Source organism: Xyrauchen texanus, chromosome 33 (assembly GCF_025860055.1).
Source record: "Xyrauchen texanus isolate HMW12.3.18 chromosome 33, RBS_HiC_50CHRs, whole genome shotgun sequence".
NCBI lineage: Eukaryota > Metazoa > Chordata > Actinopteri > Cypriniformes > Catostomidae > Xyrauchen > Xyrauchen texanus.
In genome coordinates, this window is record NC_068308.1 from 40,344,386 (window position 1) to 40,360,302 (window position 15,917).

At 44.0% G+C, this 15,917-nt stretch overlaps 1 protein-coding gene across 2 annotated transcripts in view; it reads left to right on the forward strand.

Annotated features, from left to right (window-relative positions):
• fmn2b (formin 2b) overlaps positions 1-15,917 on the forward strand; it is an 82,523-nt gene that overhangs the window by 44,418 nt on the left and 22,188 nt on the right. For both annotated transcript variants that reach the window (XM_052102702.1, XM_052102701.1), the window contains 5 exons: positions 2,243-2,330; positions 6,744-6,805; positions 14,834-14,925; positions 15,231-15,360; positions 15,542-15,688. In XM_052102702.1, coding sequence (XP_051958662.1) covers positions 2,243-2,330; positions 6,744-6,805; positions 14,834-14,925; positions 15,231-15,360; positions 15,542-15,688 — 519 coding nt within the window. The remainder of the gene's footprint in view (positions 1-2,242; positions 2,331-6,743; positions 6,806-14,833; positions 14,926-15,230; positions 15,361-15,541; positions 15,689-15,917) is intronic.

The following is a 15,917-nucleotide window of genomic DNA, read 5'->3' on the forward strand; positions in this document are numbered from 1 at the left end:
GATTTCACAGAATGAGTTTCATTCTGTGTCATTTGAGTCATCATTGTGGATTATCTAATGATCTATACATCTGATTATCTTGTGTGTGGACTCGATTGAAAGATAATCACCTCCTCTGAATAATCATATGTGCTATTGTATGTTCCGTTTAATTTGCGTGAAGTTATACGCAAAAACGCGGCATATAAGCGACATCAACATACTTGTCAAAGACATATAATTAACTGTTACTCGCTATATTTTCATCTGTGAGTAAAACAAATATGCTGGATGTATTTTACTCTTTAAGAGCTTTCCAACAACATATGACACATGAATAGTTGATCAGTTTGATGTTTTTAGTAATTACAGTTATACGTACAATGCAAATCCTTTTTTTAAATAAATGATAAAAATGTAACACTTCTGATTTATCTGCAAATTTCACTTGTTCAGTTTTGGTCAATGTCTACATGCATTGTAAAGTACAGCTTCTAAGCTTTTAAACGACACCTAATTTTTGTTGGTCAAGACTGTAATTATTAATATTTTGACGATAATTTTTACGAGCTTAAAGGGTTAAACATTACACAAGCTCTTTCCTAAAAGTTTTCGCCTTTTATCAATAAAAAGTGGGAAAAAAAACTTGTTTGATTTTGAAGGAACTGAATTGCATTTCCAGGTCATGTTTTGAGCTTGTATAAAGGATTTGTGATTTTTATTTAATTTATTATTATTTTTTTATTTTTTAAATGTAATTTTTAGAGACTTGTATCCTCAGATTTGCTCAACATGTTTCGGGTATCTGGAGGTCGTTTATCTCTCAGTTTCGAGTGCCGTTTGACCTGAAGTGGAACATCAGTGGCCGTATCTCCCATTTAATGTAAAATCAATTTGTTTGAAAACATCCTTTTGATCTCGAGCTTTAAACAGAATAAAGAACGAAATAATTGGACGCTCATTTTCCGTAACGTGCCTGGCAACATTTTCTTTTGATAAATTAGCGTGTTTTAGTATAATAGCACGGGTCATAATGCCTTTGTTTGAACAAAAAAATACTTAGTGGTCCTTTTTTGTTGTTGTTCCCGTTGTCAGTTGCTCATAGCCGGCATTTTAATGCTAAATAAAAGGTTTAAAGTTGATTAGAGAGTGAGCGTGTGGACGGGCGTATGGTTCTGCTACTGTGGACTTTGTGTTTAATGTTTGCAGTTGTGTTTCTGGCAGTCGGACGACCGAGCGCTGCTGCACACTCAAATCAGCAACAGAAAAAACATCAAGCGTGTTTGCCAGAGTTTCCTGTCTAATTAAAATAAGCATTCCTCTGTTAGTCACAGCTTGTAAGATTCCCGTCTCGTTTTCAGGAATCTAGAGCAGCGCTTTACGGGACTTTACGCTTGACATCAACACAGTGCCAACATTGTTTATCATACTCTACATCTAATAGAGCAACAGTTCACACAGCCCCCTCGCGACAGTGGGGCGTTCAAACGAAAACTCGTTTTGTTTATCTCTAAACTGCACAAGTGACAACAGACACAACACAGAGAACTGAACTTACTAAACATGTCTGAAGAGTTTGTAGTCCAAGAACTGATGCATTTCGGATAAGTTATGAATAAAAGTGACTGATTACTACACATTACAATGACGTAAGGGCGATATTGAAACTCATCATTTTATTTAGGCAAGTGTTGTTGTGTTTTAGCTGGATAAACTTGTACTCAGCAGTTCATAATATGAAAGATGTGCTACAGTGTTGAAGTCTCTTTGTAGAAATGTGGACATGCAAATTTTAATAATTGGCGATGGGATATTTAGTGGGTAGCTTTAGGGAGGATTGACGCTGACTATCACCGCTGGAGTCGCGAGTTTGAATCCAGGGTGTACTGAGTGACTCCAGTCAGGTCTCCTTAGCAACCAAATTGGGCCGGTTGCTAGGGAGGGTAGAGTCACATGGGGTAACCTCCTCGTGGTCACTATAATGTGGTTCTCACTCTCGGTGGGGCGTGTGGCGAGTTGTGCGTGGATGCCACGGAGAATAGCGTGATGCCTCCACACATGCTACGTCTCCACGGTAACGTGCTCAACAAGTCACATGATTAGATGTGCGGATTGATGGTCTCCGATGCGGAGGCATCTGAGATTCGTCCTCCACCACCTGGATTGAGGCGAGTCACTACGCCACCACGAGGACTCAGAGCACATTGGGTGTTATAGATGGGGAGAATATAAAATGGTGTCAGACTGCGTTTGTGTGTTGCAGGTGGTGAAGCTGCTAAACACGAAGCGTTCTCAGGCGGTGGGGATTCTAATGTCCAGTTTACATCTCGACATGAAAGACATTCAACACGGTGAGTTACAATTTATTTGTATTTTCTCAACGTAACTACAGATTGACTTTTCTTTCTTTTCTACTTGTGCTTTCTTTGATATTCCAGCTTGACTTGTCTCTAAAAACTTGGCTGAACTGTGTTTTGAGTGACGTAAAGCCATTTGTTGGAGCAGTGTGTACCAATTATTTTTATTTAATTTATTTATTTTCTCCCCAATTTTGGAACGTCCAATTCCCAATGCGCTCCAAGTCCTTGTGGTGGCGTAGTGACTCGCCTCAATCTGGATGGTGGAGGACGAATCTCAGTTGTCTCCACGTCTGAGACCGTCAGTCCGCGCATCTGATCACGTGACTTGTTGAGCGCGTTACCATGGAGACGTAGCGCGTGTGGAGACTTCATGCTATTCTCCACAATCCACACACTACTCACCACACGCCCCACCGAGAGCGAGAACCACATTATAGTGACCACAAGGAGGTTACCCCATGGTACTCTACCCTCCCTAGCAACCGGATAATTTGGTTGCTAAGGAGACCTGACTGGAGTCACTCACCACACCCCGGATTCAAACTCACGACTCCAGGTGTGATAGTCACACCTACAATTTCGTTTCATTAATTAGATGCCAGGTTTGCCAACTCCTGACTCTAATTAGCTTATATTGACATCGTTGTATTCAATATATAATAACATTGTGTGTGTTATTAGTTCAAACTTTTTTTTTTTTTAAACAAATTATTCATAAATGCAGGTAATTCCAAAGGGGTCACATACTTTTTCTTTCCACTGAATATGAAAATGCATACAAATAAATTAAGCAATTAATCTTGAAGTACCACCTGTTTTCAGCAGGGGGCAATAAGCCAAATTCCGAACTCGAGTCGTGTTTTCAGAACTGTAGCTCGTGTGGTTTGTTACGACAGTGGATATAATGTTACAATGTTGCATTTTCTTGGTTCCGTTTGTTTTCACAATGTTTCAAAACGGACAACTGCGTTAATAAGTCACATGTGAACATACTGGCTTCTCATTGGACAATGTTTTTGCGCTGTATATCGGGTTAAAGTTATATCCATCATTAGTTGCTTTTGCATTATTTCTGCATTGAAAGATGGCAGTTCTCACGGAGCTCTGAGGCATACATCATCGCTTTACAGGTCCAGAGCTCATGGCGGTCTGTCTTGAAAGGTTATCACTGTTAATGAATTCCTCCATAGAAAACAAGCAATGGCATTTATACTTCCTAAACTTCTGAATCTGCTTTAGCTCTCTGTCCGTCTCTCGTTTCAAGCAGGAATGTTACTGGAATGTCAGGATATTTTATTGTAGTGCCAGTAGAAGACTTCATTTCCATCTAATCAATGTGTTTATACATTGAGAGACTCCTGCACATGGTTTGGGTTCCTGTGTGAGACTCGGAGATTATATGAGCAAGGCATTTCAGAGAAATCCCCCCACCCATCTGTCTCACGCTCGTTCTGTCTGTCTGTCGGTCGGTCTGTCGGTCTCGCGCGGTCGGTCGGTCGGTCGGTCTCGCGCGCTCGGTCGGTCGGTCTCTCGCGCTCGGTCGGTCGGTCTCGCGCTGTCTGTCAGTCGGTCTCGCTCTGTCTGTCTCGCGCGCTCTGTCTGTCTGTCTGTCTGTCTGTCTGTCTCACGCTGTCTGTCTGTCGGTCTCGCGCTGTCGGTCTGTCTGTCGGTCTCGCTCTGTCGGTCTGTCTGTCAGTCTCGCACTGTCTGTCTGTCTCGCGCGCTCTGTCGGTCTGTCTGTCTGTCGGTCTCGCATTGTCTCTCTGACTCGCGCGCTCTGTCGGTCTGTCTGTCTGTCTGTCTCACGCTGTCTGTCTGTCGGTCTCGCGCTGTCGGTCTGTCTGTCGGTCTCGCTCTGTCGGTCTGTCTGTCTGTCTCGCGCGCTCTGTCTGTCTGTCGGTCTCGCACTGTCTCTCTGACTCGCGCGCTCTGTCTGTCTGTCTGTCTGTCTCACGCTGTCTGTCTGTCGGTCTCGCGCTGTCGGTCTGTCTGTCGGTCTCGCTCTGTCGGTCTGTCTGTCGGTCTCGCACTGTCTCTCTGTCTCGCGCGCTCTGTCGGTCTGTCTGTCTGTCGGTCTCGCACTGTCTCTCTGACTCGCGCGCTCTGTCGGTCTGTCTGTCTGTCTGTCTCACGCTGTCTGTCTGTCGGTCTCGCGCTGTCTGTCTCGCGCTGTCTGTCGGTCTCGCGCTGTCTGTCTCACGCTGTCTGTCTGTCGGTCTCGCGCTGTCGGGCTGTCTGTCGGTCTCGCGCTGTCTGTCTCGCGCTGTCTGTCGGTCTCGCGCTGTCTGTCTGTCGGTCTCGCACTGTCGGGCTGTCTGTCGGTCTCGCGCTGTCTGTCTCACGCTGTCTGTCTGTCGGTCTCGCGCTGTCGGGCTGTCTGTCGGTCTCGCGCTGTCTGTCTGTCTCGCGCTGTCTGAGCTTTATTGGCATGACTTGTGCAGTATTGCCAAAGCATCGGCCGTTACATGAGCAATGAACAAAATAATGATTATATAGTACATAAAGAAAATATCAATCAATAAATACATGAATACTTTTTTTTATTATTTAACAAGAAAATGAATGAAGAAATAAAAACTGTACATATATTCAGACATGTTAAGATAGAATATTCATATGTTACACTTTCAACATACATGTCTTCTGTAATCCAAAACAGAGCTTGTACTTTTATAGCAGCAAAAAAAGTCGTCCTGTTGTTTCACATGACCATTTTCCACCTTTTATTTTTGCTACTGTACTTTTAAGACTTTATATAGTGATTTTGATATAATGACCTCTTGTGACTGGCTAACCGCTGCACACGCAGGGTTCCCACGCCTTCACAGCAGTTTCCTGGTCATGGAAAGGTCATGAGAATTTAAGATGCATATATGTCCTGGAAAATATTTAAGATAATAAGAAAGTTTCACTGTGTGGCTACATGTACAAAAACATTGAAACGATCGAGAATCGGGATGTGTCTGTAACGGGTAAAGGATGTGCGAGGAGGCAGCGGGAACCGGCTTAACAGTCAACATAAACTTTAATGATATACATGAACTTATAACAAACATGTGCCACATGCGTCTCTCTCTCTTGAACCGACTGCCCCTTTTATATCGCTCTCCCGCTAATTCAGTGCTGGCCGTGCTTCATCATGTCCCGGCCACGCCCTCCTCCTTGTCACACTCCTCCCCCACCCGAATTAGGCCAGGTTAACATCAGTCTGAATAACTCCCCCACCCCTCATCTGTGGGGGGGAGACACTGCCCTTTCAGCCATTGTGTTAGCCGGTGACCCACCCCACCTCCTGTGAACCTGGGGTAGAAGTGAGGGGAGAGGGAAAGGGCGAGCAGAGACACACACAGAGAGACAGAGGTGCTCTTTGCCCAAATTAGCATCCGAGTATGGGAGGGTCTGTGTATCTCTGAGTATTGACGCTGACTGTCACTCCTGGAGTCGTGAGTTTGAATCCAGGGCATGCTGAGTGACTCCAGTCAGGTCTCCTTGGCAACCAAATTGGCCCGGTTGCTAGGGAGGGTAGAGTCACATGGGGTAACCAAATTGGCCCGGTTGCTAGGGAGGGTAGAGTCACATGGGGTAACCAAATTGGCCTGGTTGCTAGGGAGGGTAGAGTCACATGGGGTAAACAAATTAGCCCGGTTGCTAGGGAGGGTAGAGTCACATGGGGTAACCAAATTGGGCCGGTTGCTAGGGAGGGTAGAGTCACATGGGGTAACCAAATTGGGCGGTTGCTAAGGAGGGTAGAGTCACATGGGGTAACCAAATTGGTCCGTTGCTAGGAGGGTAGAGTCACATGGGTAACCAAATTGGTCCGTTGCTAGGAGGGTAGAGTCACATGGGGTAACCAAATTGGGCGGTTGCTAGGGAGGGTAGAGTCACATGGGGTAACCAAATTGGTCCGGTTGCTAGGGAGGGTAGAGTCACATGGGGTAACCAAATTGGGCCGGTTGCTAGGGAGGGTAGAGTCACATGGGGTAAACAAATTAGCCCGGTTGCTAGGGAGGGTAGAGTAACATGGGGTAACCAAATTGGGCCGGTTGCTAGGGAGGGTAGAGTCACATGGGGTAACCAAATTGGTCCGGTTGCTAGGGAGGGTAGAGTCACATGGGGTAACCTCCTCGTGGTCACTATAATGTGGTTCTCGCTCTCGGTGGGGCGTGTGGTGAGTTGTGTGTGGATGCCGCGGAGAATAGCGTGACGCCTCCACATGCGCCATGTTTCCACGGTAACACGCTCAACAAGTCACGTGATAAGATGCGCGGATTTACGGTCTCAGACGCGGAGGCAACTGAGATTCGTCGTCCTCCGTTTAAAATAAAATGATTTTGGAAATAATGTTTGATGATTCTACACTGAGAGTTTTGTGTTGATGATAACCGCTGATTTTTGTCTCTCCAGCGATCCTGAATCTGGACAACACCGTGGTAGATCTGGAGACGCTGCAGGCGCTCTATGAGAACGTAAGTGAGATTTTAGGTTCCTTACATTTTATGTCACATCTATTGTTTGTTTGAGGTTTGAAATATGAATGATCCTTCAATAACAGTTCCATTGCAAAGCTTGAATCGTATTTTAGCGTTCACAATCGCCCATGCTGACATGAGCCGAAAATACGTCCTATGTTTACCTACATCACCAATTAAAAATGGCGCAAAGAACTGTTTCTCCTTTTCAGAGTTGTAACTTGACATCGCATCTTTTAAAAGTGGCGAGATACGTGACAGCGCTCATAGTCTGTGTAGTTCATGTTTATGTACAAAATAATACAAATAGTCCTGATGCGTCCCCTCTGGTGTTAGGATAGTTGGCCACACAAGCCCTGCTCGCTTGACCTGCGCGCTAGTGGGCGGGGCCAAGGGTGCGATGATGTGTAAATACAAATGAGCAACGACGTGTTTCAGCAGGTTTGAACTATATAAATGCTCTTTTTAGACTAGGGAGTAAGTTTTCTAAAGAAAGATGTCCGCTGAAGCGGATCACTATGAGCCGCTCGTTGAACTCTTAAAGTGACAGTAACTTTTTTTTTCTCTCCCCAATTTGTAACGCCCAATCCCCAGTGCTCTCTCAGTCTTCGTGGTGGTGTAGTGACTCTCAGACGAATTCTGACGAATCTCAGTTACCTCCATGTTTCTAATCCGCGCATCTTATCACGTGACTTATCCGAGTGCGTTACCATGGAGACGTAGCACCTGTTGAGGCTTCACGCTATTCTCCGCGGCATCCACACACAACTCACCACATGTGATATAATGCAAGTGAAGGGTGACCAGAACTTTGATGCATCAATATTTAAGTCATTTTCTACTATAAATCTACACTTTCACTTTCACATAAGACTCCAGTTGTTTAATCCATGTCTTCAGAAGTGATATGATAGGTGTGGGTGAGAAACAGATCAATATTTAAAGATTTACATTTTGCTCCATTTCTCACCCACACCTATCATATCACTTCTGAAGACATGGATTAAACCACTGGAGTCTTATGTGAAAGTGAAAGTGTAGATTTATAGTAGAAAATGACTTAAATATTGATCTGTTTCTCACCCACACCTATCATATCACTTCTGAAGACATGGATTAAACCACTGGAGTCTTATGTGAAAGTGAAAGTGTAGATTTATAGTAGAAAATGACTTAAATATTGATCTGTTTCTCACACACACCTATCATATCACTTCTGAAGACATGGATTAAACCACTGGAGTCTTATGTGAAAGTGAAAGTGTAGATTTATAGTAGAAAATGACTTAAATATTGATCTGTTTCTCACCCACACCTATCATATCACTTCTGAAGACACGGATTAAACCACTGGAGACGAATGGATTTCTTTTATGCTCACAAACCACATAAATGTGCATAAAACGTTCTGGTCACCATTCACTTGCATTGTTTGAACCTACAGAGCTGAAATATTCTTATAAAAATCTTAATTTGTGTTCTGTTGAAGAAAAAGTCACATCTGGGATGGCATGAGGGGGATTAAATGATGAGAGAATTTTGGGTGAAGCACAACAGATCAAAAAATAAGAGATTTCCTGCACTGGGTGTGTAAGAGAATCAGACTACGACGAAGCGATCGGTGAATTTCCCTTCGAGCAAAACTGAAAAATGAACACCACCGTAAACAATTCACCCGACATCAAACACCACAGAAACACAGACGCACGAGCGGTTTAGGGCCTTCAGGAAGGTGATCAAAGGCAGAAAACTGCTTTCACAGAGACAACAGAGAAAAATGAGTTTAAGACAAACAGTTTCATTTAGCACAGCGGCGTGCGCAGCGACAGGCGTGAATATAAACTCTGGGAAAGTTCTCGGCTCCATTTAAGCATCATCACGCGATCAATCACAGCCGTGCCGCTCGCTCCACGTACACACGGCACTTCAAACGCGGTGATTAGTCGACCGCCGCCTCCATACGGCCTCGCTCTGCATCCCATTTACTGCGTTTTTAAGTGTAAATACTTTTAATATGAACCAGCTTTCAGGCCTTGAGCACCTTCAAACACAGATATAAAAAGACAATATACAGATACGACAGCGAGCGGCTGGTGGCTGTGAGATGGGCGGGTGGATGTATACAGGAACGATGAGTGTGTGTGTGTGTACGGGCCAGACCACAAACTCACACTCGTAAAACACATTAGTGCGATCATTAGCTGCATTAAAGCACACCGACTGCTGCACTGGAAGAGACTTTGTGTTTTGTTGTTTTGTGCCGTTTGAACAGTTTTGGATTCAATAATTACAGAGCGAGCCAGATGGAGACATTGTAATGTTGCAGGCAGGCAGGCAGACAGGCAGGCAGACAGACAGACAGGCAGACAGACAGAGAGACAGACAGACAGACAGACAGGCAGTTATGATTGTCAGTCAGACGGCTGAATTGAAGTTCATACAGGAAGGAAAGATTTCCGACAGTAACCATAATTGAACTAATGTATTTGTAGTAAGACCATAGTAACGACTAAATGTGTTATTGTTTTGCTACAGTCACTATATTTCTACTACAGTATTTTGAGTAAAACCATAGATATACTGATCTGATCGCATTCGGTTTTAGTCTGTGCTCCAGTTTGCTCATGAAATACACCGTGCTGCTACTTTATTTACACATTTGCGTTATTCCTTGCGCATGGAAGGGATGAAATCAGGGACAGAAATGTATAGTTCTTGTAAAAAAAATATATATATATATGACACTACTACTAATAATAATGCAAGGTGTAACAGAATTGTATTAATAGGGTACTAGTAAGAATAACAAGCTTAAAAATAATAAATAGTAATACAAAATTATATTAGAAGTCATTAGTAATGTCATTTATATGTAATATGTAATGTTTGTTGACTCGAGACTCGAATAGCTCTTGTTATATAAGACTCAAAACTTGGACTCGTCCGCCAGAGCCTTCGGACTTGACTCGGACACGTCCGTCAGAGCCTTCGAACCGGACTCGGACTTCAGTTGAAAGACTTGTGAACATCTCTTGTAGAGATCTCTGCCAGAGCCTTCGCACCTGACTCGTCCGCCAGAGCCTTCGGACTTGACTCTGACTCGTCCGCCAGAGCCTTTGCACCTGACTCGTCCGCCAGAGCCTTCGGACTTGACTCGGACACGTCCGCCAGAGCCTTCGGACTTGACTTCGGACTCGTCCGCCAGAGCCTTCGCACCTGACTCGACTCGTCCGCCAGAACGCCGGACTTGACTCGGACTCGTCCGCCAGAGCCTTCGCACCTGACTCGTCCGCCAGAACCTTCGGACTTGACTCGGACACGTCCGCCAGAGCCTTCGGACTTGACTCGGACTCGTCCGCCAGAGCCTTCGGACTTGACTCGGACTTCAGTTGAAAAACTCGTGAACATCTCTGGTACCCACAGAGTTGAAAGTTATTCAAAAGATGTTTTTTCTACTTTTGAGGAAATGCGGTGCCAATTCCCACATATGTGGACGTCATATTTATCAGCGCGCTGACACACAAAAAATTAACAGATTTTTTTAAGCGGCATATCAAACTAAAATAGAGAATCTCCTCTTTACACCCAAATAAGTTTCAATTAATAAACATATAGATTTCTTACCAGAGGCACTTTTGTTGTCTCTGTGTCCATAGAAGCGCTGCACGGAAATGAACATCCATGTTGTTATGTCACGTGACTCGGTGCGTCAGAAATTAACCCTTCAGTCTAGAGTCTTGTGAATTGTATACAGTCAGTTTTTATTCAGTTGATCTATGCATTGCGTTTAGCGAAGCCAAAATGCAACGTCCACGCGGGGTCAAACGAGGATACATTTTGCCCTTAACGAATTAACCATTGGATTACTAAAGTAATATGGTTTTACTAATCTTTCCACTTTGGTTACTGTAATAATAAATAATAAAAACATACATTTTTGTAAGGGATTGATAAAGATATTGTGATGGAACCCAGAATAATTGAGAGTGAACGCAAAACTATTTAATCAAATATATTCCCTCTGTTTGTTCCGTATGGTTTAGCCTGTAATGCCTTAAAACAATATTTATAGTGCAATAGCAGCTCTCATCTTAAAGCAATTGCTGTATTTTCCATCTTTTAATAGAAGTGTGTGGCCAAGCGCTCGCCATCTGCCTTCAAACGGGGCAGTTTTCTGCACGCAGACCTTCACAGCCGTCAAGGCACATTCCTGCAGCGATGTGGTTTCCATATTAATGCGCTTCGGGATCGTGCATGTGAAGTTTAGCAGACACTGACTTCGACTCCAGATACTCCAAACATCCTGCTGTTGCACTTTAAACTCTTGTCTGGTGATCTAGACTAAAGGTCTTGGCGTTGGAGTGATAAATTATGCTTGACGCCACTAGAAATCTCCTCTCTTTATTTCCCGCGGTTCCCCGTCTAATCTCGTGTTTCTGTTGGCGTAATTCACGTCGGGACGTGTCTGTCTGTGTCCGTCGAGTCTGGCAGTTTGACACTTTCACAAAACCACATTTCCCATAATTTGCTGCCTCAAACACAGGCTTGATCGTATAGCTGAGAGAAAAGGAAACCCGTGAGACGCTGCGGCTTTATGCTGCTTTTATTGGACTCTGTTTCCTAACGACTTTTGTTCTCCCACCAGATGAACCCTGAACGTAAAGAAGGTGCTGGATTCTTTAAGCAGGGTTGAATTTTTGACTATCGGCATCAAGTCTGGTTTACAACTATTACTCCGTTTTCTGGCCAAGACACGCCCACTTATACAGGACAGGCCATGTGACTGACATATCAAGTGACCAATCACAATCCATGCGTTTTATGTGATGTCAAGGGGCGAAAAATGGCAACATACAGTTTTACTATTAAAGCTTAATATTCTTGTTCTGGGTATCTCGGCGAGTATTGACGCTGACTAGCACACCTGGAGTCATGAGTTTGAATCTCCTGTCAGGTCTCCTTTGCAACCAAATGGGTCCGGTTGCTAGGGAGGGTAGAGTCACATGGGGTAACCAAATTGGGCCAGTTGCTTGGGAGGGTAGAGTCACATGGGGTAACCAAATTGGCCCGGTTGCTAGGGAGGGTAGAGTCACATGGGGTAACCAAATTGGCCCGGTTGCTAGGGAGGGTAGAGTCACATGGGGTAACCAAATTGGCCCGGTTGCTAGGGAGGGTAGAGTCACATGGGGTAACCAGATTGGGCCGGTTGCTAGGGAGGGTAGAGTCACATGGGGTAACCAAATTGGGCCAGTTGCTAGGGAGGGTAGAGTCACATGTGGTAACCAAATTGGCCCGGTTGCTAGGGAGGGTAGAGTCACATGGGGTAACCAAATTGGCCCGGTTGCTAGGGAGGGTAGAGTCACATGGGGTAACCTCCTCGTGGTCGCTATAATGTGGTTCTCGCTCTCGGTGGGGCGTGTGGTGAGTTGTGCGTGGATGCCGCGGAGAATGGCGTGAAGCCTCCACACGCGCTACGTCTCCACGGTAACGCGCTCAACAAGTCACGTGATAAGATGCACGGATTGACAGTCTCAGACGCGGAGGCAACTGAGATTCGTCCTCCACCACCCGGATTGAGGAGAGTCATTACGCCACCACGAGGACTCGGAGAGCATTGGGAATTGGGCATTCCAAATTGGGAGAAAAAGGGGAGAAACCCTCCCAAAATACACCAAGCACCAGACTTTGCACAAACCTTCAGACTGATCCGGAATAGTGTGCTGTAGGCAGTCCCGCCGCTCCCTATAATTCTGCGTAGGGCATCAACTCCCTAGGGAGGCACCAGAAAGTCCACCGGCTGACCTTATTCGCACGCTATACGTTATTCAAGGACCCGAAAGCTGTTGCGGAACACAGACGATCGCTTCACGCTCATAGCACGCAACTCTGCATAGGACATCAATTTGGCTAGCGGCGGCCCTGGTTGTAGGCCTTTATCACAGTCCCCGTGTCGTCACATCCGGCTATGAATAGTAGCGGATGTTTTATTTACATTCCGTTCGGTCGCGACTCAGGAGTGAACGCTTCCCCAATCATAAAGCCACAAGGATATAACTCCACGTTTACAACGATTAAACTGGTTATATTCTTTAAGTAAGTACATGTGATCATTATCATTGCAAATACTCTATAATCTTTACGTGGAATATAAATATTTTTTTGTGACTTACGATATACGGAAGTTGTTTTACGCTACTAAGTGAAACTTCCAGTCTTCGAACGCGGAAGTGTGATTTAAAGGCCTGTATCTTTTCGAAGTGATCGGACAATTTTATTGCACAGCGTACGATCAAAATGGAAAAATCCCATTCACTGACATTGCCGGAATGTTCAGACGAGCCACGACGATTCAAAATTCAAATGTAAACAAACCGACATGGAATTTAGCGGCATTTCTTTCCTCTCTCTGTCTCCCTAAACATCCTAGCAACTAGCCAGATCACCTTAGCAACCAGCTGAAACATGCTTAGCAACCACCTAGCAACATAGCAATGCCTTTATACACGATAAAGCAGGCTAGCAACCCCTAGCTACATGCTAAAACATGCTAACAATGCCTCGCAACATGCTATTATCTGTTTAGAACATCAAAACATCCTCAAAACAAGACTGTCACTGGATATTAAGATAAGATGTCTTGTTTTCTGATTATTATTACACGATTTTTGGATTTCTCACCCCGTTGGCAAATAGTGTTTTATTGTTATAAACATAAACAATGATACATTTGTTAGATTTCTCTGAAGATTACTTGTGTCTCAAGTAAATGTGTCTTGTCAGGATGTTTTTCCTCATGATCTCATTGTCACATGTGAACAACACACGTGTCACTTTAAAGCGTACATTCTGGACTTTGCAATGCATATAACTGATCTTAACAATTCTTTAATAATGATTTTTAATGTCTTCACAAATAAGAACTGTTTCGTTCTCATCATTTCCAAATCTGTTATCACAACAATTACATTCAGAGTTTATAAAGCATAAATAAGATGGTCATGTGTTATATATTGCTGGAAAGGTCTCAGTATAATGTAATGAGCAAATGTTTGAGTGAGTGCGTGTGTGTGCGCGAGACAGAGAGTGTGTATTTTGTGTGTGTATGTGTGCGAGAGAGTGTGTGTTTGTGTGTGTGTGTGTGTGCGAGAGAGTGTCTGTATTTTGAGAGTGTGTGTATTTTGTGTGTAGTGTGTGCGTGCGCCTGTGTATAGTGTGTGTGTGCGTGCGTGCGTGTTTATAGTGTGCGTGTGTGTGTGCGCGCGAGAGAGTGTGTGTATTTTGTGTGTGTGTGTGTGTGTGCGCGCGAGAGAGTGTGTGTGTATAGTGTGTGCGTGCGCATGCGTGCTTATAGTGTGTGTGTGTGTGCGAGCGCGTGTATGTTGTGTGTGTGCGAGCGCGTGTATGTTGTGTGTGTGTGCGCGCGTGTATGTTGTGGGTGTGTGTGTGTGCGCGCGTGTATGTTGTGTGTGTGTGTGTGAGCGCGTGTATGTTGTGTGTGTGTGTGTGTGTATATTGTGTGTGCGTGCGCGCGTATGTTGTATGTGCGCGCTTATGCTGTGTGTGTGTGTGCGTGCGCGCGTTTGTGTAATCCATTCATTTCCAATGGTCTGTCACTTTTTTTTTTTTTATTTATTTATTTTTTCCAGATACAATATGTGAACAAAGGAATTTTATTCATTAAATTAAATATAAAAAAATAAATAAGCTGTGTGGGTTAAAAGGCCCAGAACACAACATAAGGGTTCAATTTGACAATATAAGGATGATATTAATGCACTTTTCCATTGGGCTAATACGTTTAATTTTACTATGTAATTTCACAATCCTTCAGGGCCACACGATTAATCAAAATAAGACAAATCACAATATATTCAAAAAGCTGCAGTTTAATGACATCAATGCAATAATAATGGGGCTTGTAATACACACGAGTGTTTCACACATTTTTAATCTAAAACATAAATGTATATCTACATCATTTATTTTACTGTATGAGAAACTGAGTCTGTTGTTTTGTGATTTCAGAGAGCTCAAAAAGATGAACTGGAGAAAATCGAGAAACACGTCAAATCCTCCAAAGACAAAGAGGGAACGAAACCTCTGGACAAACCTGAACAGTGAGGATCCAAAAACACATCTGTGTAGAAACCAGCAAGAGTCCGACACACACACATCATAATGCCTCATCATTCACTCACACATTACGAGTCAATGGGGTCTTCAGAAGACACGGATTAAACCAGACGTGTAGATTGCCTTTATGCTGCCTTTGTTTTGCACCCCATGTTCGAGTTTGAGACCGCATGAGTGTGAGAAAATGAGGATTTTGGGGGAACTATCCCTATAATGAGTGATGGCCAGAATGATTGACAGTTGAGCACATAGTTTGAGCTTTAATTCTGTGTGTTTTTCTTACTCGCAGATTTCTGCACCAGCTCTCACAGATCCCGGATTTCTCCAGTCGAGTCTTCTGTATTCTCTTTCAGTCGACGTTCTCCGAATGCATTTCATCTGTTCAGCGCAAACTTCACATTCTACAGAGAGTCTGCAAGGTGCTGCGCACACGCACGCTCGCTCTCTCACACGCACACGCACAGACACGCACACAGACGTCTGCGCCAAAACACACACACACACACACACATACATATATATATATATATATATATATATATCTGCGAACACACACGAGCAGAAGATGTTTTTCCTGATATTTTTCTGAATTCTCTCTAGAATCTTCAGAGTGGTTCCAGCGTCTTGAAGATTCTCGGTTTAGTTTTGGCTTTTGGGAATTTCATGAATGGAGGGAATCGCAGCCGAGGTCAAGCAGACGGATTCTCACTCGATATTCTGCCCAAACTGAAGGACGTGAAGAGCAGCGTAAGACACACACACACACACACACACACACACATCGCGTTATATGGATGAACACACACACACACACACATATCACCGTTATATGGATGAACACACACACACACACACACACATCGCGTTATATGGATGAACACACACACACACACATATCACCGTTATATGGATGAACACACACACACACACACACACATCGCGTTATATGGATGAACACACACACACACACACATAT